Raw genomic sequence first — 27,389 nt, forward strand, 5'->3', positions numbered from 1 at the left:
GAGGAATGGTCTACCCAAAATAATGGGTACTTCAAAGTCCACATCACAGTCAAGGAATACAAAATCAGTAAAAAGAATAAAGTCGGCCACCTTTACCAATACGTCATATAGTATTCCTATTGGCCACTTTACAAACCTATCATCCATCACCAGCCGCATGTTTGTCGGGGTCGGATATCCCAAACCTAGATTTCTATACATGGCTAGTGGCATAAGATTTATGCTCGCCCCCAGATCAAATAGGGCCTTAGCAATACCGAAAGGCCCGATTGTACATGGAATAGTGAATACCTCAAGGTTGGCCTTCTTTTGCACTAAGGATCGTGTAGAAACGACACTGCAATGGTGGAGATTGTCCACCGGCTCATATCTTACTGCCCTTTTCTTTGTTAACAGATCCTTCATAAACTTAGCATATCCTGGCATTTGCTTCAGTGCCTCAACCAATAGCACATTCACTATCAATTGCTTGAGCATTGCCATAAACTTGCTAAATTTTACATCATCAGTTTTTTCTTTAATTGTTGAGGGAAGGGAGGTGATGGTTTTTGAATAGTGGTAACCACTACCTCCTTCTCCTTCTCTTTTTTCTTTTCTAAAGCATCAGTAGGGTTGTCCAACTTCTCAGCCTCCACTGGACCACCTTCTTCTAGTTCATCATCAACTACCTCATCAACTATATTTTTGCCCACAGAAGGGCTAGGTAATATCTTACCACTTCTAGTGGTAATCGCCATACATGAGCCATTATTCCATGAATTATGGACCGTATCACTAGGTAATGTTCCACTCTTTCTTTGGTTCAGCACTGCGGAGAATTAGCTCATTTACTGTTCTGACTGTTTGATTGCAGTGGAGTGTGAGTTTACCAACTGACTAATAGAGAACAGATCGGTCTTCACGGTATTCACCCCTGAGTTGGTAGCCTCCACTCTCTTTAACAACTTAGCGATCATGTCCTCCATGGACATCTTTTCAGAACTTATTGTAGCAGCCTCATAATTTCCAGAAGGGATATATAGCCCGCTCCTATCATTATTGCTCCTCTAATTTCCTTGCTCCTGATTCTTATATCCATCCTTATCATTGTAATTCCAACCTTGATTTCCTTCTCTATTGCCTCGGAAACCCCCTGATTGTTTACATAGTTTGCCTCTTCTTCTAAGTCAGACTCTACTTTGCCCTGTGATCCCACAGCCTTCACTTTCTCAGTTTTACCTGATAGTAAATGCTTAGTTAGAAAGTCCATATGTGTTTTTAGGTGATCTATGTCTTGATCACGCTCCTCGTCTCTTCTGTGTTGTTCCATAGTTATACCCACAGAAATAGTGGGGCTTGATACCACAGAGTCTCTGGTATGCCATGCTCGACTGTGTTTGTTCATTTTCTCTAGTATTTTTGAAGCCTCTGGGAATGTAAGATCAACAAATGAACCACCAGCAGCATTATCTACAATTGTTTTTGTCACAGAGTTAAGAGCCCTATACAAAGTCTTTATCAAGTGTATGTCCATCATATTGTGGTTCGTACACTGTGTCAGCCTCTTTTTGAATTTTTTCCAATTTTCATGAAAGGCTTCAGTTGGGAGTTATCTAAAGTTACTGATCTCATCCCTCAACTGTACCCTCCTGGAAGGTGGAAAGACCTTTCTAGTAAAGTTCCTTTCAACTGCCTCCAGTTGGTGATAGAATCGGGTGTCAGCTCATTAAGCCACAATGTTGCCTTCCCAGACAGAGACACCGGAAATAATCTCAAATGGATAGCATTTTGACCCACTCCTGGGTTATCAAAATATTTACAGATGGTGACAAAGTTCACTAGATGTAAGTTCGGATCATCCCCAGGAAGGCCACCAAACAACCCCTTCAGATTAAGGAGTTGAATCATAGTACTCGTAATGTTGAATTTTGCCCCAGGTGCTAACGGTGGAGGAATAATTGCACCCATTGAACCTGCTCCATCCATTCCATCATCATCATCATTAAGGTCATACTGGACCGGCTGGTGATCTTTTCTTCCTCAAAATAGATGATTCCTGTTAGCATTACATTGTACTGGTGCAGCTATTTTCTCTGCACGCCTTGGGTTACCAAGGTTCATCAAATCCTCATCTCTTAAATCTTCATCCTTAGGATTTGGATGTCGTACTTGTTGACCAACATTTTACGCATTCACCTGAGCTCTAGCTAAGGCTGCTAACCTGTCAGCCTCCTGCTGGTCTGCCATTCTGCCAATTAGTTGTGGTTTGGGATTAAATGGTAATAATGGTCTTTCGTAACTTTTGTTTCTTGGCATACACCATAAAATTCCTGCAGAAAACAAAAACAACAAATAAACGTAAAACTAGGAAACTTGACTAACAGTCAATTAGCGCACACAAACTTCAATTTACAATCGTATTCCCCGATAATGGCACTATTTTGGATAACACTCAAGCTACACCTCTCTTACAAGAATGTAAGTGATCGTTGCCAATATATAACCCAACTAAGTTGGGGTCGAATCCCACAGGGAATAGGGTGTGAATTAGAGTTATTTGAAAGTTAATCAACTGATATTTACCAGTTTTCTATGAATGGGGGTTTTTGGAAGAGTAACAAATAATTAATTCTCAGTTCAGTATTTGAAATCAATATGATAAGGAAAACCAGAGTTATTTTCACTATGGGTATTGGGATTTGACAGACGTGAGTAACGGTTTAAGATTCTTGTGGTAGGTAGGAATAGCAGACTATCCTTGTCGAAGTTATATCTAAATGTTTCTCAACCTATTTAAACATTTAATCACCTAATTCTCTCGAACTTAGGGAATTTATATTTCATAACAGGATGTTATCCCAAGTTAATTAATCTTGTTACAACATTAATTATTAAATGGAAGTTTAATGTTTCCAAGTCCCTGTTGATAATTCACTTCTTACTAGGGTTGATTTCTTATCTCAAGCAAATCACCTGTAAGCAAAGTCTATTGTTTGCAACTAATAGCTAGCATCTAAAATAATGGAATTAACAAGAAGTTCCTACCACCGTTAGAATCTTGAACACTTAGTTACGTTACAAACCCAAACCCATATATCCCACAACTCGGGTTAAGGAATTTAGCAACTCATAATAAAATAAGCAAGACAACAAGTTGAATTCATACTTAGATAGATGATCTTAAAGAAAGATGAATAGCAACAAGTGTTTCTCAGATTTGATCCAATAGAAAATCCCAAAACAATTGTAATAATCTCTCTAAAGAATTAAAGTCAGAAGTTAGATAGAAAAGTGCTCAAAATGTGAGTTCCAGATGTCCAAGATCATCAATGAAAATCCTAAAATATGCTTTAAATACTTCAGTCTAATTATGGAAACAAAATCATAGATTACAGTATTTTTTCGGATAGGTGACGATGTGTGTGATGGCATATCAGGAGTCTGATAGCTTATCAGGAATGTCGTCACCTCCTCTTCACTTTGATAATCTCCGCCTTAGGCTAATGATAAGGCTTGATAGCTTATCAGACAAGTGATGACATATCAGAGATGTTGTCACTTCTTCACTTCAAAATCCATTCCCTGCCTAAGCCTGACGACGAGCCTAACGGCTTATCACACTTCTAACGGCCTATCACAGATGTCGACACATATTCCAGCTAAAGACCATTCTCTGTCTAAGCCTAATGGCAACTTTGATAGCTTATCACAAGGCTGACGACTTATCAAACAAGTCGTCAGCTATTCTTCCTTCTCTACTTGCTCAAAAATTAACTCTTTTACTCTCATAATTGCTTATTCTCTTGTATCTCAACTTTTACTGCAATATCAAAGAGAAAACAATCAAAAAATACAAAAGTTGCTTAAGACTTTGCAATTATTCTCAGTTAAAATCCTCAAATATGATAGCATCTACTCACACATCAACATTCATCCTTGGGTTTCCACCCACCCTTGGAGTTCAAGAATGTCTTTTAAACTACAAGTTTATTATTTTTATAAATTCCATAATTGAACTAGATTGTATTGATATTCATGATAATTTCTTGGGTTTGAAACCATGATTAAATTGCAAGTTCATAAAATTGAATAGCATGTGTGATGAATATGTGATTATCTTGATAAACCCTTGAATTTACAAGTTAGTATTGTATCCATGATGTTCATGTGTTGACTAATATTATATGAAATAATCATGCTCCCCAAGTATTTGATAAAATGCCTATATGGATTGATTGGGGAAATCATGACATGTTATGTTGTGTTCCCATTCATGTACAAGTTCATGTATGTCAAGTGTTTGATAAAATGTCAAAGTGAATGTATTGTTAACCAGTAGCTAATGTTATGTTTTTCAAGATCATGCCATTGTCTTAATTTCAATGCTATTGAGTCCTGAGGGTATTCAATATCCAAAAATCTAGTTATTAACCTAGAGCTACAGTAGTTACTGAATAGTCTAAGTAATATCACAATTAGTAGTACTCAGTCAGTGCAGAACTCAGTTAAACTCAGCGAACTTACTCCAGTTCAGTCAGTTAACATGATCAGTAACAGTTCAGTCAAGCCTTGTATAGTTTATAAATAAGTTTAGTGTCTATTCAGTTGGGAGTAGGATTTAGCACCGAGTAAACCCAAGGATGGGGGCTCACCTGCCAGTAGAGGGTGTGATCCTTAGAAGCAGTCCTTGTGTTCTAGAACTACATAGCCAGCGTAGGTTGAGACATCAACCTGCCAGTTGAGGATTAATGAGGTATCTTACCTTCCGGTTGAGGGTACCACCATTCTCATTCAGAGCACCTGCCATATGAGGGTGACTCAGTAACTTGTCTTTACCCATGGCACGGTACTGACACCCTTCCAACTGGGGTTATAAGTTGGACCCCAATCAATTCAAAGAGGGGCATGTCAATTAGATGATTACCTCCCACAGTTTTAGTCTCAGTATAAAACTCAATTCAGTTCTATAGTACCAGGACTGTCAAAAATAGTCACCCAGCTCAGTATAGAACTCAATTTAGTTCTACAGCATCAGGACTGTCAGAAACAGTCATCCTACTAACAATAATACAGTTATTAATGAACTCAGATATCAGTCATTCAGTTATTAGAACTCAGCACCCAGTGTTAATATGATCTCAGTTACAGTATCGTAGTGATGTGCATAGTATTGCATAATCAGTATTTATAGCAGTTTCATATATACACATACTCTCATTCAGTTATATTCATATTACTCAGCCTGTTCATGCATATGGACCCATACATTTAGCCTTACCTCACTTAGCATACCAGTACATTTAAAGTACTGATACATACCTTTATTTTGTGCTATGATATCTTATATCATAGGTTCAGATGCACCGGTGCCTGACCGTACTTAGCATCCTGATTATCAGCAGTAGATTTAGTGTTGAGTCCTCATAGTTCGAGAACATAGTCATTATTACAGCATTTTAGTTTATTTTTTAATAGTCAGAGTTAGTTGGCGACTTATCCCATCAACTCCATGTTCAGACAGTTAGAAGCTTTTCAGACAGATGCTCAGCTTTCAGTATTTATTTACTAGTATTTGATTTTATTTATGAACCTTAAGGCAATTCCGGCCTAATTTCTGCATTATTATAGTATTATTACTTAGTTATTGCACCAGGTATCAGTCATGGGTTAGCTTGTTGTCCTTTGAGATTATGAGCACCGTGTGGCGTCTAAGGTGCAGACTCAGGGCGTTACAAACTTAGTATCAAAGACTAAGTATCAACAGATTCCTAGGGAGTCTGAAAGCCACGTCTAGTAGAGCCTTATGCATGGGTGTGTAGCACGCCACACTTATGGACAAGAGGCTATGAGGCATTTTAGGAACAAGTTCCCTTCTTTTAGTATTCATATCATGTGAGTGAGCATAAGCTGAAGTTAAACTCTCAGTCTAATTATTTTTTCCTTCCATCTATAGAACATACCTCCTAAAAGAACAAATAGAAGAAGGATTGGGAATCAACCAATACCTCCACCCATCCAGCCAGATCCCCTGGATGAGCATGTTTCCCACGCAGAATTCAAAGCAACTTTTACAACTCTAGCTTATTCTGTGGTAGCCAGAATGAATGTACAGCTATCGTTCAGGCTAACCCAATGGCTAATACAACTGTATCTAGAATTCAGGACTTTACCCAAATGAATCCTACATCTTTTATCAGGTCTAAGTCTGAAGAGGGCCCACAAGAATTCCTTGATGAGGTGCAAAAAGTCACAAATATTATGGGGGTGACTACTAGTCAAAGTGCTAATTTAGCCATATATCAGTTGCAGGATATGGCTCACTCATGGTTCAAGCAGTGGAAGGTAGAGAGGGCCGCTGATGCAGGGCCCATAGAATGGGAAGAGTTTGCTACTGCTTTCCTTAATAGGATCTTCCCACTGGAGTTGATGGAAGCAAAGGTTTTGGAGTTTATTAATCTAAAATAGGGCAACATGACAGTGAAAGAGTATTCCCTTAAGTTTACTTAGTTAGCCAGATATACCCCTCATGTGGTAACAGATAGCAGATCTAAGATGAGTAAGTTTATGTCGGGTGTGTCTAATAGTATGGTCAAGGAGTGTAGAACCATAATAATGATTAAAGAGATGTATATATCGAGGCTCATGGTCCATGCTCAGCAGATAAAGGAGGATAAGAATAAGAAGAAGGAAAAGAGGAATAAGAGAGATAGAATAGGTAGCTTCAACTTTATCCATCCCAAGTCAGAGGATGGAAATCGTTCTCAGTTCCACCCAAAATCCTCAGTACCAGCTCTATCCTCAGGCAGTGCTCCAGTGCTAAAATTTAGAGATAGCCCTAAACCCCAGGGTAGTATTAGTAGTGCCTGAACAAATCCTCTTCGCCAGAGATATGGTAGAAACCATTAGGGTGTCTACAAAACTGGTAGTGATGTGTGTTTCGGATGTGGCAAGCCAGGCCATAGAATCAGAGATTGTCCTTAGTCAGGTTCTCAGGGTCAGTATAATCGTCCATCTGCTCAGTCTGGTTGCCCAAATCAGCAGGGTGCCACTTCCAGTTCTACCAGTGGTAAATGCCCAAATAGACTCTATGCACTTCAGTCCTGACAGGATCAGGAAAGTTTTCCTGATGTGATCACTGGTATGTTACAAGTTTATCATTTACATATTTATGCTTTACAAGATCCAGGAGCTTCTTTGTTCTTTATAACTCCTTATATAGCTGTTGACTTTGGAGTTAGTCCCAAAATCCTAGCAGGGCCCTTCTCAGTCTCTACCCTAGTAGGTAAATCTATCATAGCCCGAGGGTATACAGGAACTATTCGGTTATGGTATCTCAGAAAGCCACTTTAGTAGACTTAGTAGAATTAGAAATGACAGATTTTGATGTCATTCTTGGCATGGATTATCTGTATTCATGCTATGCTTCAGTTGACTACAGAAACAGAATTTTCCATTTTCAATTTTCGAATGAACTGTAAATGAATGGAGGGGTAGCACCTCAACACTTAGGGGTCAGCTTGTTTTCTACCTAAGGGCAAGGAAAATGATATCTAAGGGATGTATTTATCATTTTGTTCGAGTTAAGGATTCTAGTTCCAATACTCCCAACCTTGAGTCTGTTTCAGTAGTATGTAAATTTCTAAATGTGTTTCCTGAAGTTCTTCATGGGGTCCCTCTCGAGCGAGAAATTGACTTCAGAATAGAACTTCTTCCTAATACTCAACCTATCTCTATCCCGCCATACAAAATTGCTCCAGTAGAACTCAAAAAGTTAAAATAATAGTTAAGGGATCTCCTAGATAAGGGATTCATCAAACCTATTATATCCTCTTGGGGTGCATAAGTTTTATTCATGCATAAGAAATATGGTTCTCTCAGAATGTGTATTGACTACCGTCAGTTGAACAAAGCCATAGTCAAGAACAAGTATCCATTTCCCAAAATCGATGAATTATTTGACCAACTTTAGGGTGCTAGTTACTTTTCTAAGATAGACCTCAGATCAGAGTCAAAGAATGTGACATTCCAAAAATAACTTTCAAAACTTGGTATGGTCACTTCAAATTCCTAGTCATGTTATTTGGTCTTACCAATGCCCCAGTAGCCTTCATGGACTTGATGAACTGTGTGTTCAAGAAGTACTTAGACATGTTCTTCATAGTCTTCATTGATGACATTCTTATCTACTCTTGTAGTGAACATGATCATGTAGACTATCTCAAAATAGTGTTATAGACCCTCAGAGCCCATCAGTTGTTCGCCAAGTTTAGTAAATACGAATTTTGGCTATGGTCAGTAGCTTTCCTTGGTCATATAGTTTCTGGTGATAGCATTAGAATTAATCCTTAAAAGACTGAAGCAGTAAGACACTGGGCCAGGCCCATCTCTCCATCAGATATTAGGAGTTTCTTATATTTCACAGGATATTATCGATGGTTTATTGAAGAATTTTTGTCTATTGCATCCTCTATGTCCAGATTAACTCAGAATAAAGTCAAGAGCTAGTGGTCAAATTCTTGTGAGAAAAGTTTTCAGGAGTTAAAGAATTGACTCACTACAACCCCAATTTTGACTTTACCAGATAGTTCCGATGGGCTTATGGTCTATTGTGATGCTTCCAGAGTTGTTTTGGGGTGTGTTCTAATACAGAGAGGTAAGGTCATAGCCTATACCTCTAGACAGCTTAAGCCTCATGAGAAGAATTATCCCACTCATGACCTTGAATTAGCAGTTATAGTGTTTGCCTTAAAGATTTAGAGGCATTACTTATACAGAGTACATGTTGATGTGTTCACAGATCATAAAATCTTGCAGTATGTGTTTTCTCAAAAAGATCTGAACCTGCGTTAGAGAATATAGTTGGAGTTGTTGAAATATTATAACATGAGTATTATGTATCATCTGGGCAGGGCCAATGTAGTGGTTGATGCTCTCAGTAGATTGTCTATGGGTAGTGTGGCTCATGTTGAGGATGGTAAGAAGAAGTTATTTCAGAAAGTTCATCAGCTTGCTCGACTAGGTGTCTGCTTAGTCGATTCAACATAGGGTAGTGTCTGGGTGCAGAATAGTTTGGAATTATCTTTGGTTTTTGAAGAAAAAAAAAAGCAGTACAGGGATCCTAGTTTAGTTAAACTGAAAGAGCCAGTCAGAGATCAGAGAGTAGAGGTTTTCTCCAAGGGGCCACCAAGATATACCGCGACTTGCGGGAAATCTATTGGTGGAGTGGGGTAAAGAGAGACATTGCATAGTTTATGGCTAAGTGCTTGACATATCAGTAGGTTAAGATCGAGCATCAAAATCCCAGTGGATCTATGCAGGAGTTCAATATTACCATGTGGAAGTGGGAGGGGGTGAACATAGATTTTGTGACGGGCTTACCCTATACTCACCGCCAGCATGATTCGATATGGGTCATTGTGGATAGGATGACCAAATCAGATCACTTCTTACCAGTTCACACCTTTTATTCAGTCGAGGATTATTCCAAGATCTATGTTAGAGAGTTGGTCAGATTGTATAGACTTCTGTTGTCCATTATTTCAGATAGAGCTACGCAGTTCACCTCTCATTTTTAGAAAGTATTCCAAACGGGTCTTAGTACCCAAGTTCACCTCAGTACAGCCTTTCACCCTCAGATAGATGGTTAAGAAGAAAGGACCATTCAGACTTTAGAAGATATACAAAGATCATATGTCATTGACTTTAAGGGCAGTTGGGATGACCACTTGCCCTTGATTGAGTTCGCGTATAATAACAGTTATCATTCCATTATTCAAATGGCATCGTTTGACGCACTTTATGAGAAGATATATAGATATCCCATTGGTTGGTTTGACATAGGTAAGGCCGCAGTGGTGGGGCCTGACTTGGTATTAGATACCTTAGAAAAATTTTAGTTGATCAGAGAAAGGCTAAAGACAGCTCAGAGCCGACAGAAATCATATAAAGATGTGCGAAGAAAAGATCTCGAGTTTGAGATTAATGATTATGTGTATTTGAAAATCTAGCCTATGAAAGGAGTGAAGAGGTTTGGCAAGAAGGGGAAGCTTAGTTCTCGATATGTCAGTCCTTACCGAATTCTCAGCTATTTCAGAAAGGTAGCTTATGATCTTGAGTTACCTTCAGATCTAGCTATAGTGCATCCAGTGTTTCATGTCTCCTTGCTAAAGAAGTGCATAGGTGACCCAACAGTTGTAGTCCCTATAGAGGGCATATATGTTCAGAATAGTCTCTCTTATGAGGAAATCCTAGTCAAAATCCTTGATCATCAGGTTCGCAGACTGAGAACAAAGAGGTCCCTCTAGTCAAAGTTCTTTAGTGAAATCAGTTCGTTGAGTGATCTACTTAGCAAGCGGAAGTAGACATGAAGACCAAGTATCCTCACCTCTTCTTTGCAAAATCAGACTCAGCTCAAGGTAACAGTTTTACTTGAATTTACTCAGTTCCACGCTCAGATTTCCTTTCTAACTCTTTATCAATTCAATTGCATAGCCTTCTCATATCATACATACCTTCATGAAATAGATCAACCATGCATCATGTCTTTAGAACTCATTCATGCTTCAGTTATGCATGTTCAATATGATAACTCAGTATATCAGTAGCTTCAATCATGTAATCATGCTTTATTGTGCGTGTTCAGTGTATAAATTCAGCCTATCAGTATTCTCAGCTTAGTCACTCTCATTCGAGGATAAATATTCTCAAAGGGGAGATATTGTAAGACCCCACAGAATCCTAATCGTTTGAGTACTTTAAAGCATGCCAAAAGAGGCCCAAGACTTATAAAATCTTAGCTAAGTGTTAGGACTTAGTCATTTCTAAAGCCTTTTAACTTTGAGGAATTTATTTACGGCCTTCCCAACCTTAGAAAGTTAGTTTTTGAGTTGATTCATGATTGGGGAAGTCAACAGTACTTCTTCGATGAGTTTCATAATTTTTTGACAAGCGTAAGGGCACGTTTGAAACTCCAAAACATTGGCTTGGGGCAATGAGCCTATGGCGCCCTGCCTAGAGCGGCGTTCCAGAGCCCACAGTGCCCTGGCCAATCCGGTCTGGGTAAATTCTATAGTTTTGTTCCGTATTTTAAGGGAAAATGGGTCATTTTTCCTTCACCCAATAACTCTATAACACGGGATTAAAGCCCCAAATAGCGAAATTGCTCATCCTTTTCATAAAATCCTCTCAAGAACAAGCCCTAGATTCATCAATTTCAAGAATCAAACCTCAAGAACTCACCCCAATCTCCATAAAATTAACAATCGAGGTATGTTAGGTGTTCATCCTTGGGTTTTCTTCCACCCTTGGAGTTCAATAACCTCTTTTAAACTACAAATTTATTGTTTTTATGAATTCTATGATTGAACTAGATTGTATTGATATCCATGATAATTGCTTGGGTTCAAACCATGATTTAATTACAAGTTCATGAAATTGAATAGCATGTGTGATGACTATGTGATTATATTGATAAACCCTTGAATTTACAAGTTAGTATTGTATCCATGATGTTCATATGTTGACTAATATTATGTGAAATAATCATGCTCTCCAAGTGTTTGATAAAATCCCTATGTGGATTGAATGGGGAAATCATGACATGTTATTTTGTGTTCCTATTCATGTACAAGTTCATGTATGTCAAGTGTTTGACAAAATGTCAAGGTGAATGTATTATTAACCAGTAGCTATTGTTATACTTTTCAAGATTATGCCATGTCTTACTTTCAATGCTATCGAGTCCTGGGGGTATTCAATACCCGAAAATCTACTTGTTGACCTAGAGCTACAGTAGTTATAGAATAGTCTCAGTAATATCATGATTAGTAGTACTCAGTCAGTGCAGAACTCAAATAAACTCAGTGAAATTAGTCCAGTTCAATCAGTTAACACGGTCAGTAATGCTTCAGTCAAGACTAGTATAGTTTAGAAATCAATTCAGTGTCTATTCTGCTGGGAGTAGGATTCAGAACTGAGTGAACCCAAAGATGGGGACTCACCTACTAGTAGAGGGTGTGATCCTTAGAAGCACTCCTTGTATTCCAGAACTACGTATCCAGCGTAGGTTGAGACATCAACCTGCCAGTTGAGGGTTAATGAGGTGTCTTACCTCCCAGTTGAGGGTACCCCCATTATCATTCAGAGCACCTGCCAGATGAGGGTGACTCAGCAACTTGTCTTTACCCATGGCATGGTACTGACACCCTTCCAACTGGGGTTACAGGTTGGACACCAATCAGTTTAGAGAGGGGCATATTGGTTAGATAATTATCTCCCACAGTTTAAGTTTCAGTCTTAATATAGAACTCAGTTCATTTTTACAGTACCAAGACTGTCAGAAATAGTCACCCAACTCAGTATAGAACTCAGTTTAGTTCTATTTCATCAGGGATGTCAAAAATAGTCATCCAGCTAACAGTAATATAGTTATCAGTGAACTCAGATATTAGTCATTCAGTTATCAGAACTCAGCACCCAGTGTTAATATGATCTTAGTTTTAGTATACATAGTTATGTGCATAGTATTGCATAATCAGTATTTACAGCAGTTTTATATATACACGTACTCTCATTCAGTTATGTTCATGTTACTCAACCAGTACTGTTCATTCATATGAACCCATGCATTCAGCCTTATCTCACATAGAATACCAGTACATTCAAAGTACTGACGCATACCTTTTTTGCGCTATGATGTCTTATATCATAGGTTCAGATACACGGGCTCCTGACCATACATAGCTGCCCAGATTATCAGCAGCAGATTTAGTGGTGAGTCCTCATAGTTCTAGGACATAGTCATCATTTTAGCATTTTAGTTTTTTTTAGTTATCGAAGTTAGTTGGAGACTTGTACCATCAACTCCATGTTCAAACAGTTAGAGGCTTTTCAAACTAGATTATTTCAAACAAATGCTCAGCTTTCAATATTTATTTACCAGTATTTGATTTCAGTTATGAACCTTATGGTTGTAATAGCCTAATTTTCACATTATTATAGTATTATTACTTAGTTATTGCAGCAGGTACCAGACATGGATTAGTTTGTGGTCCTTCGAGATTATGAGCACCGTGTAGCATTTGGGGTACAGACTCGGGTCATTACAACTAGTTATCTGTTGCATTAAATTGATTATTTGTTGCATCAGACTAGTTATCTGTTGCATCAGACTAATTATCTATTGCATCAGATTTCATATCTGTTGCAACAGATAATTAATCTGATTGGAACAACATAAATCAGCCCCTTCCACAAACCCAACAGATAACCAATATATTTCAATTCTTGTTATTGCTACTGGATTCAAAATTATTCCTTACATCCAATCGTCAACATATTTGTTGAGAAGATAATAGACATAATGAAAATTAAATACTCCCTCCGTCTCAAATTACCCGTCCTAAATTTCCTAATTTAATTTTTTATTTTACTTCTCTTTTTTCATTAATCAAGAAGAGATAAAAAATCATGTTTTACCCTTTGCATTAATCACTTTTTCTTCAAAATAAAATGTAAACATCATTTAATAGGGGTATTACAGTAAAATAGGCATGTTATTAATTATTTTTTGTAATCAATGTGTCATCTCAATTTATGATGGGTAATTTGAGACGGAGGGAGTATGAATTAAAACATAAAAGTCATGCAACAGACTAGTTATCTGCTGAAACAAAATAGTTATCGGTTGCATCAGACTGCTTATTTGTTGCAACATATGAGTAATCAGTTTGGAACAACACAAATCAGCCCCTGCCATAAACCCAACAGATAACCAATATGTTTACATTCAACTCTTGCTATTGCTACGGGATTCAAAATTATTCTTTACGTCCAATTATCGACATGTTTGATGAAAAGATAATAGACAGAATGAAAATTAAATATGAATTAAAACATCAAAGTTGATCAAACATAATATTTTTTAGTAAACCAAACAAATAAAAATACATATACATAGACTAAAAGAAAGAAAAATCTAATTAATATTATTATCATCATCATTATTATTATTATTGTCAACCGGCCAATCTTCAACCGGTAGCAGCTAGGTCCTTTTTAGCCTTCGAATCTTATGGAGCATTCTTACTCTAACTGCTTACAGATCCTATTGCAGGTCACGAACTTACATTCGAAGTTCATTCAAGGCATCTTGCAGAAAAGCAACATCCCACACTAGATCAGCCATATCTAGAACACATATGAAATGATAAGAAACGTAAAAATAAAAGTAAAGAAAAGAATATCCGAATGTAATACTACGTATACTACAAATTGGCAAGGAAGAAAACTTACCTGAGTCGGGGAAGAGAAAGAGAAAGTGGTGGAAGGTGTACTATGAAAGACAAAATGCAATAAATAAATAGAGTGTAGTTGAATGAACGATTGAGAAAAGAGAGACCTATTTATAGAGGATTGAATTTGAATAAGTGGCAAAAAAGCACGACTATTCACCTCCATTTATTAATTACATTTTTTATTACTATGAAAAGTTATGACTTAATTAAATTAAGAAATATTGTGATAAGTCATGACTTTACATATTATTATTATTAATTAGTTCTTTCCAAGAACCGTTTTTATTGAGTTGTGACAGCAGATTCTATATCTGTTGTATCAGATAACTCATCTGTGACAACAGATATATCATCTATTGCAACAAATAGAAAACTTGTTGCATCAGATGCATCAGATAATCTATCTATTGCAACTTATAATCTAACTGTTCACCTTCATTTATTAATTACATTATTGATTATTGTGAAAAGTTATGACTTAATTAAATTAAGAAATATTGTGATAAGTGATGAATTTTCAGATTATTATTATTATTAATTAGTTCTTTCCAAGAACTGTTTTTATTGAGTTGTGACAAAAGATTCTATATCTATTGCATCAGATAACTTATCGGTGACAACAGATATATCATCTGTTGCAATAAATAGAAAACTTGTTGCATCAGATAATCCATCTTTTGCAACATATAATCTAACTGTTCACCTCTATTTATTAATTACATTTTTTATTACTCTGAAAAGTTATGACATAATTAAATTAAGAAATATTGTGATAAGTCATGACTTTTCAGATTATTATTATTAATTAACTCTTTCCAAGAACCATTTTTATTTTGTGAGAACAGATTCTATTTCTGTTGCATCAGATAATCTTTTTGTTGCAACATATAATCTATCTTTTTAAAAAAAATCATCATATCATTAATTCAAATTTGCTGACTTTTTTATATAAATTAAAAAAACACTTTTTCAATAATCGTTTTTTTAATAAAATAATAATTATTTTTATTGAGTTCTGGCAACATATTGTATATCTATTGCATCAGATAAACCATTAGTTGCAACAGATATACCATCTGTTGCATCAAATCGATGATCTATTTTAATAGCTTTTCTGATTTCTTCTAATAGCTGATACATCAGTCGCAATAGATGGGGAATTTGATGCATCAGCAACATTGTTGAATGTGTTTTAGACAAAGTCACGACTGTTCACCTTTTTCTTAACAATCATCATATAAGTTAATTAATCCAATATTGTGACTTTTTTAATTATGTACTAAATAAATAATTTTAAAAATAAATTTAAAAACAAAAATGGTGAAAAGTCATGATCAGTTATTAAAATTAAATAGCCGTTCTTTTACGATTATAAATTGTGTTAATCATTTATTTTCTTATTATTTATTTACAAACTATTTTTCATATTAAATAATCAGAAAGTCATGTCTTTTCACCCTCTCAATAACAACAATAACCCTTTTTTATTAATAACCATCTATTGCAACATATGATCGATTTTCGCATCAGATTAACCTCTGTTGCCACAAATACTCAATCCCTACCACCAATCATCGACATGTTGAGAATAAGGAATAAATAGAATGATAATTAAATACTAAATAAGAATTAAAAATTTAAAGTTGACCACCAAACATAGATTTTTTAATCCCTTGGGTAGATCCGATATACAAAAGGAGAAAAATACATACGATAAAAGAAAAAACATAACCTAATTATTATTACTACTATTATTATTATCATTACTATTATTATTGTCAATCGGACAATTTTCATCTGGCGGCAGCAGGGCCCTCCTCAGCCTTGCTCTGAAGTCGGCCAAATCCCTCTAGAGTTCATCAAACTTCCTTTGAAGTTTCCGCAAGGACTCGATATGAATCTTCTTGTACGAATCTAGATCATCCATATTTGTAAGTGTAGTAGAATGAACGAGTAAGGAGGGACCTATTTAAAAATAATTGAATTGGAAAGGGTTAGTCAAAAAGTCACGACTATTCATATCCCCTAATTAAATAAAACTGGTGACTTTTTGAATATGTAAATTAAAAAAAGGATCAAAATACAACATTTTATATTTTATTGTATTTTAGAAAGAAAACAAAATTGCTTTAAAATAAATCTAACAGATGGGTAATATGTTGCAAAATATATTTCATCTATTAGATAACTTAAAACATATTGACAATCTGTTGCAACAGATGGATATATCTATTTTATTTTTCCAAAAGATATGTCATATGTTGCAATAGATTGATCATCTGTCATAACAGATGTCTGCAATTGTTTGACAATTTAAATAGATGTGGTATCCATTACAACTTGTTAGTCATCTATTTATTCAATTTAAGCCATAGATGGGCTACGAAGAATAAGATGCGTGCATATGGTTGGATCCACTGTCATGTGTGGGAATTAAGTATTACTGATAAGGTCATCGGGACAACACACTTAAAGTACACTATTTTTAACTGATTAGGAACTAATCATTCAAACAAGATCCTACATGTACAGTTAAGTTTGATGGGTTCGAGGCCCCATGAAGATAGTGCAGATACCCTATTATGAATTACTGACGGTTGTTGCTCATGTTTATGTGTATCAATTTTTGAGAAGTGATCAATATTATGGGTCATTGCAGAGATCTAATAGCTATTGGACTTAACTTTAAGTGTACATTGGAATCTGAGAAGGCCTTCAAAGCCTCGTACTGCATCAAATAAGAACCAAAAACAAATAGAAATTCCCCTAGCCCAAATTTATATAGAAGGGTTGTTCGAGAAGATGATTATACGCCAGAAGGAGCTGAATAAGAATGTCTGCGAGGGAAATAGAAGTTGATGAAAGACTTTATCATCTGAAAACTAATTGAAGAAGAGACATAGGGTAGCAAGGAACTTCTAGCGAATCTGGCCGATAAAATTATCTTAAAACATGAGACATCTGAATTAAGTGCAAATATAAAAATGTATCCGGTAATGTAAATTCATCTGTTGTCTCTCTAAAACAAAAATAATACAGATGTACACTTTGCAAGAGAGCTGTGTCTAGGTAGCGTGGTCGGGATTATCACCTAGATAGAAAATAGCAGAAGACCAAAAAAGCAACTTTACGGGCATTGAGGGTTGAAATGATGTATAGTAAGTCTAGAAAACTTGCACCAACAGCAAGTGTAGTTAAAATAAGGAATCTACCTAAAGGTAGCAATTTTTGAATTTTAAATTGTATCCATTCCTTCTTGTTTGTGGTTCAAATTAGGTACACTACTATTGACCTGATCGGAACCACAAGCAAGATTGAAAGACAGATTGAGTATCATTACTTCCTTAGCAATATAGATTAATTGATTGTGTTTTCTTACCTTAGCATGCTTTCAAAATTTCTTGGAGAAGATTAGAGGCTTGCTATAGTTTGTGAATCCCGATAATTTTCAAGTTTGTCTCCAGCTTGCTGATTTGGTATCCAAGTTTGTCGTTGCCATCTTTGAAGTTAGTATAGAGTTCCTGGTCTCTTGTGAGATCGATCAGGAACACTTTCTCCTTTGAAGTTGTGGCGCTGAAGAAGGCCTTCAAAACTCTTTCTTCAGAAGCCTTAAAGGAAACATGGAGGGTCGCTTTGTTTGTTTTTGGTTAAAATGTGTTGATGCACAGTCAAGATGTGGTCCCAACCATTAGATAGCTCACTTTTATCGAGTGTTGCTCAATACAGCTTGCTCAAACAACCTTTAAGGTATTTTATAAATTAATAAGCAAGGAGTTACATAACGTTTGATCTAAACCGACTCTACTAAGCCTAGCAAACGTTACGTAACTCCAGGCTCATTACCCTAAAAAAAAAACTTTGCCCAAGTTAGTGAAAAAATCAAACGAGTTCAATATCTCAGCCTTTCTTCTAATCGCTCTTCTCCAATATTGTAACACCCCAAGTCTGTACCCCGGATGCTACATGGTGCTCATAATCTCGAAGGACCACAAGTGAACCCATGACTGGCACATACTATAATAACTAAATAATAATAATACTAAAATATGTAGAAATGAGGTGGAAAATATTCCATAAGGTTCAATACTAAAATAAATCTAATTGTGGTATAGTAATACCAAAACTGATACATCTGTCTGAAAATACTCTAGTCTGAAAAGCCTCTAAACTGTCTGAAATGTAGAGTTGATAAGACAAGTCTCCAACTAACTCCGACTACTAAAATAAACTAACATGCTGAAATAATAATCATGTCCTCGAACTATGAGGACTCACCACTAACTCTGAATGCTGAAGATCTGAGCTGCTAAGGGTGCTCGGGAGCCCGTCCATCTGAAATTATGATATAAAACATCATAGCACAAGAGAAAAGTATGCATCGGTACTTTGAATATACAGGTATGCTAAGTGAGGTAGGCCAAAATTCATGGGTTCATATGTATGAACAATACTTACTAAATGACATGAGTATAACTAGATGAGAGTACATGCATGAATATGTAACTGTAAATGAGATCGTGATAACACTGAATACTGAGTATGAATATTGATTAATTGATATCTGAGTATACTAATACTAAATTATTGATAATTGAATGACTGTATCTGACAGTACTGATTCTGTGGAACTATACTGAGTTTCGTACTGAGCTGAGTGATTTTGTCTGATAGTTCTGAATCTATAGAACTAAACTGAGTTCTATACTGAGACTAAATCTGAAACTGAGACTATGGGAGGTAATCATCTAATCAACATGCCCCTTTCTACATAGATTGGGGTCCAACTTGTAACCCCAGTTGGAAGGTTGTCAATACCGTGCCATGGGTAAAGATAAGATGTAAGTTAACTCTCTCTGACAGGAACCTCTTTCATCAACCCTCACTGGCAGGAAAACTCGAATAAGATGTATCAACCCTTATAATATCTGGCAAGATGATATCTCAACCTATGTAGGCTATGGAGTTCTATAATGCAAGGATTGCTACTAAGGGCCAAAACCTTTACTGGCTAGAATGCCCCATCCCTGGGTTAATTCGAAGTTGAATCTTACTCCCATTTGAATAGACACTGAACTGATTTCCTAGTTCATACTAGGATTGACTGAACTGTTACTGGTTACACTATCTAACTGAACTAAACTGAGTTTACTAAGTTCTATTGACTGACAGAATACTATTGAATTCTTTTAACTAACTAAATTTACTGAGGTCTGAACTGAATACTAAACTGGACTGGACTAATACAAAGTCTACTAAGTTTTCCCTAAGTCCTGTAACTAACTGAGAGTACTACAGATTATGACATGACTGAGATTATTCTGTATCTGACACTGACTCTAGGTAAACAGCTAAATTTTTGGGTATTAAATACCTCCAGGACTCGATAGCATGAAAATTAGGGCATCACATAATCTTGCATAGCATAAAATGCATACTTGTTCATAATGTATCTACAGAGACATTTTATCAAACACTTGCATGGTATACACATAAGCTAGCATGACATGATTTCTTTCCCTTATTAGTTCACATGAACAATTCATCAAGCACTTTGTGAGCATAATATATGCACATAATAAGAGGGCATCATGATTCACTTCCAATTTAATAATTTCAAGGGGTTTAACATGGATTCATATGAATCTACACACATAATAACCAATCCCACATAAAACATATAATAAATCATGAAATAGAAATTTAATTCAAATAATAATCATGAATACACTTTAATTCCAATCATAGAAGTCATAAATACCTACTACTTGAAGTTTAAAAGGGTTTCTTGGACTCCAGGGGTGGAAGGAACCCGTGTATGAACACTTTACATACCTTAGTTAGTGAATTATTGAATAATAATGGTGGAAACCTTGAGTCTTGGATCTTGAATATGATGAAATAGGGTTTGTTCTTGATAAATTCTAGTGAGAATGAGTATATTTTTCCTCTTGGATGGCTTAATGATATGTTTTAGGGGCTGATATAAGGTGGCAAAGGACCCATTTACCCCTCTGGATGCGGGTTTAAAAGATCAAAAGTCAAACCATCGACGTGCAGGCCAACGCGTCGTGTCGTTAGCATTGACGCGATGACCAATACGCCGTGTTGAGTCCACATCAGCTCACTGGAAATTGCCACAAAAGCCAAGGAAAATATTGATCGATGCGATGACCAATGCGCCATACCGAGATCGCGTTGATACACTATTTTGGATTCCCAAATATGGTTCAAATGAGGTCTAAAAAATCTGAAACTCATCTGGGAACACCTACTAACATTCCTGATCATGAATCAACCTAAAGATTGACATTTTAAGGTAATAGAAGTTGTGAAATAGCGTTGCCAACTTATGAAGGCCAAAATAATACTAAGTCTGAATACTTAGCTAGAATTTTTTAAGCCTGAGACCCCTTAGTACGCTTTTAGGGACTGCGTTAAGCTTAGGATTTTATGAGGCCTTACAATATCTTCCCCTTGGGAATATTCATCCTCGAATGAGACAGACTAAGCTAAGAATACTGATAGACTGGATTTAGATACTGGACATGCATAACTGAAGCATGATTTCATGACTGAGATTACTGATATACCGAATTATCATACTGAACATGCATATCTGATGCATGCTACATAGATAAACATGATTCATGAATGCATGAGTGGGATTAGTGATAAGTTGAGTTAATATATTGAACATACATATTTGATGCATGGGTACATGACTGAACTGATTTATGAATGCATGACTAAGTATGCAACGCTAATTGATACCAAGTTGGTAGCTATATCTAAACATGAGACTGATTAAGTTTAATGAAAAAACAGTTACCTTGGGCTGAGTCTGAGTTTGCAGAGAAGAAGTAAGGATACTTGGTTCGTATATCTGCTTCCGGTTCCCAAGTAGCTCCCTCAATGGACTGATTTTTCCAAAGAACTTTGACTAGAGGGACTTCTTTGTTCCACAGTTTGCGAATCTGATAATCAAGGGTTTCGATTAGGATATCTTCATAAGAGAGGTTGTTCTGAATATCTATTCCCTCTATAGGAACTACGACTGCTGGGTCACCTATGCATTTCTTTAGCAAGGAGACATGGATACACTAGGCTTTGCTGGGTCATAAAGTTCATGTTCACTTCTTCCCACTTCCAAGTGGGAATACTAAACTCCTGCATAGATCCACTAGGCTTCTGATGCTCAATTTTAGCCTGCTGACATGTTGAGCACTGATTCATAAAATCTGCAATATCTCTCTTCATCCCACTCTGCCAATAGATCTCTCGTAAATCATGGTACATCTTAGTAGCCCCTGGATGAATAGAGTAGCACGCGCTATGCACCTCTGCAAGAATTCACTACCTCAAGTCATCTACACCTAGAACACATAGTCATCCCTGACAGCGCAACACACTATCTCCCCCTTGGGAGAAAACCTCTAACTTCTAATCTCTGACTGATTCCTTCAACTTTACTAGACTGGGATCCCTACCCTACTTTTCCATCACCTCGGAAACTAGGGATAATTTTGAACTATTCTGTACCCATACACTACCTTCTGCTGAATCAACTAAGCGAACACCTAGTCGGGCAAGTTGATAAACTTTCTTAGCTAACTTCTTCTTACCATCCTCCATATGAAAAACACTACCCATAGACATCCTACTGAGAGTATCATCCACTACATTGGCTTTACTCGGATGATATAGGACACTCATGTTGTAGTCTTTCAACAACTCCAACCACTTTCTCTGACGGAGGTTTAGATCTTTCTGAGAGAACACATATTGTAGGCTCTTATGGTCTGTGAACACATCAACATGCACACCATATAAATAGTGCCTCCAAATCTTTAAGGCAAAAACTACTGCTACTAACTCAAGATAATAAGTAGGATAGTTCTTTTTATGGGGCTTAATCTGTCTAGAGCATCAAAACATACCCCAAATCGACTATGGAGGCATCACAATACACCAAAAATTCGTCTGAACCATCTGGTAGAGTCAAAACTAGAGTTGTAGTGACTCGAGTCTTTACCTCCTAAAAACTCTTCTCCCAAGAATCTGACCACTGGAATTTGACTTTCTTTTGAGTCAATCTGGATATAGGGGATGCAATAGATAATAATCCTTCAACAAATCATCTGTAATATCCAGCCAAGCCTAAGAAACTCCTAATATCTGATGAAGAGATGGTTCTATGATAGTTTCTCACTGCTTCAGACTTTTGGGGATCAACTCTAATTCCATCATCGGAAATTATATGGCCAAGGAAAGCTACTAACATTAACCAAAATTTGCACTTACTAAATTTGGTGAATAGATGATGGTTTTTGAGAATCTATAACACTATTCTGAGATGGTCTGTATGATCATGCTTAATGCAGGAGTAGACAAAAATGTCATCTACGAAGACTATGATAAACATGTCCAAGTACTACTTGAACACATAATTCATCAAGTCCATGAAAGCTGCTGGTGCATTGGTAAAACCAAAGAACATGACTAAGAATTCAAAGTGACCATACCGAGTTTTGAAGGCTATTTTTGGTGTATCACATTCTCTAACTCTGAGCTGATGATAGACCGATCTGAGGTCTATCTTAGAGAAGTAACTGTCACCCTGAAGTTGGTCAAACAAGTCATTGATTTTGGGAAGTAGATACCTGTTCTTGACCATGACTTTATTTAGCTGATGGTAGTCAATACACATTCTGAGAGAATTATCTTTCTTATGCACGAATAAAACTGGTGCACCCCACAAGGACACACTGGGTATGATGAATCCCTTATCTAAGAGATCCTTTAGCTATTTTTTTAACTCCTTGAGTTCTGCTGGGGCCATTTTGTATGGAATAATAGATATGGGTTGAGTATCTAGGAGAAGATTGATTCTGAAATCAATTTCTCTTTCAAGAGGAACTTCGGAAAGATCTTCGGGAAATGCACCTGGGAATTCACATGCTACTGACACTGATTCAAGAGTAGGGGTTTCTGAACTAGAGTCCTAGACTCGAACGAGATGGTAAATACATCCCTTAGATATCATCATTCTCGCTCGAAGGTAAGAAACAAGCTGACCCCTAAGTGCTACAGTATTACCCCTCCACTCCAGAACGAGTTTATTCGAAAAATGAAATTGGACAATTCTATTTTTGTAGTTAATAGAGGCATAGTAGGAATGAAGTCAATCCATGTCGAGAATGACATCAAAATCGGTTATCTCTAATTCAACTAAGTCTGCTGAAGTGACTTTCTGAGATATCATAACCGAGCAGTTCCTGTATACTTGCCTGGCTATGATGGATTTACCTACTGGGGTAGAGATTGAGAAAGGCTATGCTAGAATTTCAGGACTGGCTCTGAAATCAACTGTAATATATGGAGCACCAAAGGACAAAGAAGCTCCTGGATCTAGCAAAGCATAGACATGTAAATGGAAAACTTGCCAGTGACCACATCAGGAGAACTTTCCTCATCCTATCAGGACTAAAGAGCATAGATTCTATTTGGGTCCTGCCTACTGTGGGACTAGATGCGACACCCTGCTGATTCGGGCGACCGGACTAAGCTGGGGGATAGTTATGATGACTCTAAGAACCCATCTGAGGATACTGCCTGACCTTGTGGCCTAGCTTGCCACATCTGAAACACACATCACTCCTAGCTCTGTAGATACCCTAGTGGTTTATGCCACACTTCTGACAAAGGGGATTGGTTCGAACACTGCTAACACTACCCTAGGGTTTAAGGCCTAACACCCTATCTCTATTTATTGAATTTTTACGCAGGAGAATTGGCTGAGGATGGAGCTAGAACTAAAAATTTCTAGCAGAACTAAGAACGATTCCTAACCTCTACTTAGGCTGAGTGAAACTGAAACTACCTATTCTTGATATCTTGTTCTCCCTCTCTCTCTTTTTATTCTTATCCATCTCTATCTGCTGAGCATGGACCATGATCTTAGATATGTCCATCTTCTTAATCAACAATGTGGTCCTATACTCTTTGACCATACTATTAGACACCCCAGACACAAACTTACTCATCTTCGCTCTGCTATCTGCTACTACATGCGGGGCATATCTGGCTAACTGAGTAAACTTGAGAGAATACTCTTGTACTATCATATTGCCCTGCTTCAGGTTTATAAACTCCAAAACCTTCGCTTTCCTCAACTCTAGTGAGAAGAACCTATCCAAAAATGTAACTGTAAACTCTTTCCATTCTATCGGCCCTGCATCACTAGCCCTCTCTGCTTTTCACTATTTAAACCATAAGTGTTCTATATCCTATAAATAATATATGTCCAACTCAGTGCTCTAAATAGTAGTCACCCCCATAATATCAGTAACTTTCTACACCTGATCAAGAAATTCCTGAGGGTCCTCATCTAACTTAGACCCAATAAAAGATGAAGGGTTCATGCGGATGAAATCCCAAATTTTGGCAGTAGTAGTATTGGCTACTGGGTTGGCCGAAAAAAGTAGATGGATGATCATTCTGGGCTACAACAGAATGAGCTAGGGTGGTGAAAGCTGCTCTGAACTCAACGTGGGAGACGTGTTCGTCCAGAGGATCTGGCTGGACAGGCTGGAGTTCTGGATGGTCTCCCATTTGTCTTCCCTTAGTCCTCTTTGGAGGCATATGCTATAAATAGAAGAGAAACTTAGATTAGACAGAGAGTTTAACTAGAGCTCATACTTACTCGCATGACATAAATACTGAAAGAAGGGAAACTTTTCTTAAAGCATTTTGTAGCCTCCTGTCCATAAGTATGGCGCGCTATATACCCATGCGCAAGACTCTAATAGATGTGGCTTTCAAACTTCCTAGGACTCTTTTGAACCTTAGGATTTGATATCAAGTTTGTAACGCCTCAAGTCTGTACCCCAGATGCTACACGGTGCTCATAATCCTGAAGGACCATAAGCAAACCAATGACTGGTACCTACTATAATAACTGAATAATAATAATATTGAAATATTCAGAAATTAGGCAAAAAAACATGCCATAAGGTTCAATACTGAAATAAATCTGATTGTGATATAGTAATACCAAAATTGATACATCTGTCTGAAAATACTCTAGTCTGAAAAGCCTCTAAACTCTCTGAAATATGGAGTTAATGGGATAAGTCCCCAACTAACTCTGACTACTGAAATAAATTAAAATGCTAAAATAATAACCACTAACTCTGACTGCTGAAGATCTGAACTGCTAAGGGTACTCAGGAGCCCATGCATCTAAACCTATGACATAAATATCATACGGCAAGAGAAAAGTATGTTTTAGTACTTTGAATGTACTGGTATGCTAAATAAGATAGGCTGAAATGCATGGGTTCATATGCATGAACAATACTGACTAAATGACATGAGTATAACCGGATGAGAGTACACACATGAATACATAAATGTAACTGAGATCATGATAACACTGAATACTAAATTTGAATACTGATTAACTGATATCTAAGTATACTGATACTGAATTACTGATAACTGAATGACTGCATCTGACAATCCAAATTATGTGGAACTATACTAGTTTTGTACTGAGTTGAGTGACTGTGTATGACATTCCTGAATTTGTAGAACTAAACTGAGTTTTATATTGAGACTAAATCTAAAATTGAGACTATTGAAAATTAATAATCTAACCTACATACCTCTTTTTACATAGATTGGGGTCCAACCTGTAACCCCAGTTTGAAGGGTGTCAATACCGTGCCATGGGTAAATACAAGTTGTGAGTTAACCCTCTCTGATAGGAAGCTCTTTCGTCATCCCTCACTGGCAGGAAAACTCAAATAAGATATATCAAACCTCATAATATCTGGTAGGATTATATGTCAACCTATGCTAGCTACGTAGTTTTGTAAAGCAGGGATTGCTACTAAGGGTGGCAGTAATACCCCTATCCCTGGTTTAACTCAGTGTTGAATCTTTCTCCCATCTGAATAGACACTAAACTAATTTCCTAGTTTATACTAGGCTTGACTGGACTGTTACTGATTATACTATCTAACTGAACTGAACTGAATTCACTAAGTTTTGTTGACTGACGAAATACTATTAAATAATGTTAACTGACTAAATTTACTGAGGTCTGAACTGAATACTAAAATGGAATGGACTGATACATAGTCTACTGAGTTTTTCCTGAGTCCTTTAACTGACTGAGAGTACTACTGATTGTGACATGAATAAGATTATTCTGTATCTGACACTAGCTCTAGGTAAACAGCTAAATTATCGGGTATTAAATACCCCGAGGACTCGATAGCATAAAAATTAAAGCATCACATGATCTTGCGTAGCATAAAATGCACACTTGTTCACAATGTATCTATAGAGACATTTTATCAAAAACTTGCATGGTATAACTTGCACATAAGCTAGCATGACGTGACTTCTTTCCCTTATTAGTTCACATGAAAATTTCATTAAGCACTTCGTGAGCATAATATATGCACATAATAAGAGGGCATCATGATTCACTTCGAATTTCACAATTTCAAGGGGTTTAACATGGATTTATATGAATCTACACACATAATAACCAATCCCACATGAAAGGTATAATAAATCATGAAATAGAAATCTAATTCAAATAATAATCATGAATACACTTCAATTCCAATCGTGGAAGTCATAAATTCCAACTACTTGAAGTTTAAAAAAGTTTCTTGGACTCCAAGGGTGGAAGTAACCCTTGGATGAACACTTCACATACCTTAGTTGGCGAATTCTTAAAGAATAATAGTGGAAACCTTGAGTCTTGGATCTTCAATGTGATGAACTAGGGTTTGTTCTAGATAAATTATAGAGAGAATGAGTATGTTTTGCCTCTTGGATGACTTAATGATATGTTTTGGGGCCTGATATAAGGTGGTAAAAGATCCATTTACCCCTCTGAATGTGGGTTTAAAAGATTGAAAGTTAAACCATCGATGCACAGGACAACACGCCACGTCATTGGCATCGATGCGATGACAAATACACCGTATTGAGTTAATGTTGGTTCACTAAAAATTGCTATAGGAAGCCAAGGAAAATATTGATCGACGCGATGGCCGATGCGCCGCATTGAGATCGCATTGATACACTTTTTGGATT

At 36.8% G+C, this 27,389-nt stretch overlaps 1 protein-coding gene across 1 annotated transcript in view; it reads right to left on the bottom strand.

The window, feature by feature from the left end:
• Window positions 1-497: 497 nt before the first annotated feature.
• The window catches only part of LOC124888794, a 75,984-nt gene continuing 49,092 nt past the window's right edge, over window positions 498-27,389 (bottom strand). Inside the window, exon 4 of the mRNA XM_047400088.1 lies at window positions 498-676. Coding sequence (XP_047256044.1) covers window positions 498-676 — 179 coding nt within the window. The remainder of the gene's footprint in view (window positions 677-27,389) is intronic.

Source organism: Capsicum annuum, chromosome 11 (assembly GCF_002878395.1).
Source record: "Capsicum annuum cultivar UCD-10X-F1 chromosome 11, UCD10Xv1.1, whole genome shotgun sequence".
Lineage (NCBI taxonomy): Eukaryota > Viridiplantae > Streptophyta > Magnoliopsida > Solanales > Solanaceae > Capsicum > Capsicum annuum.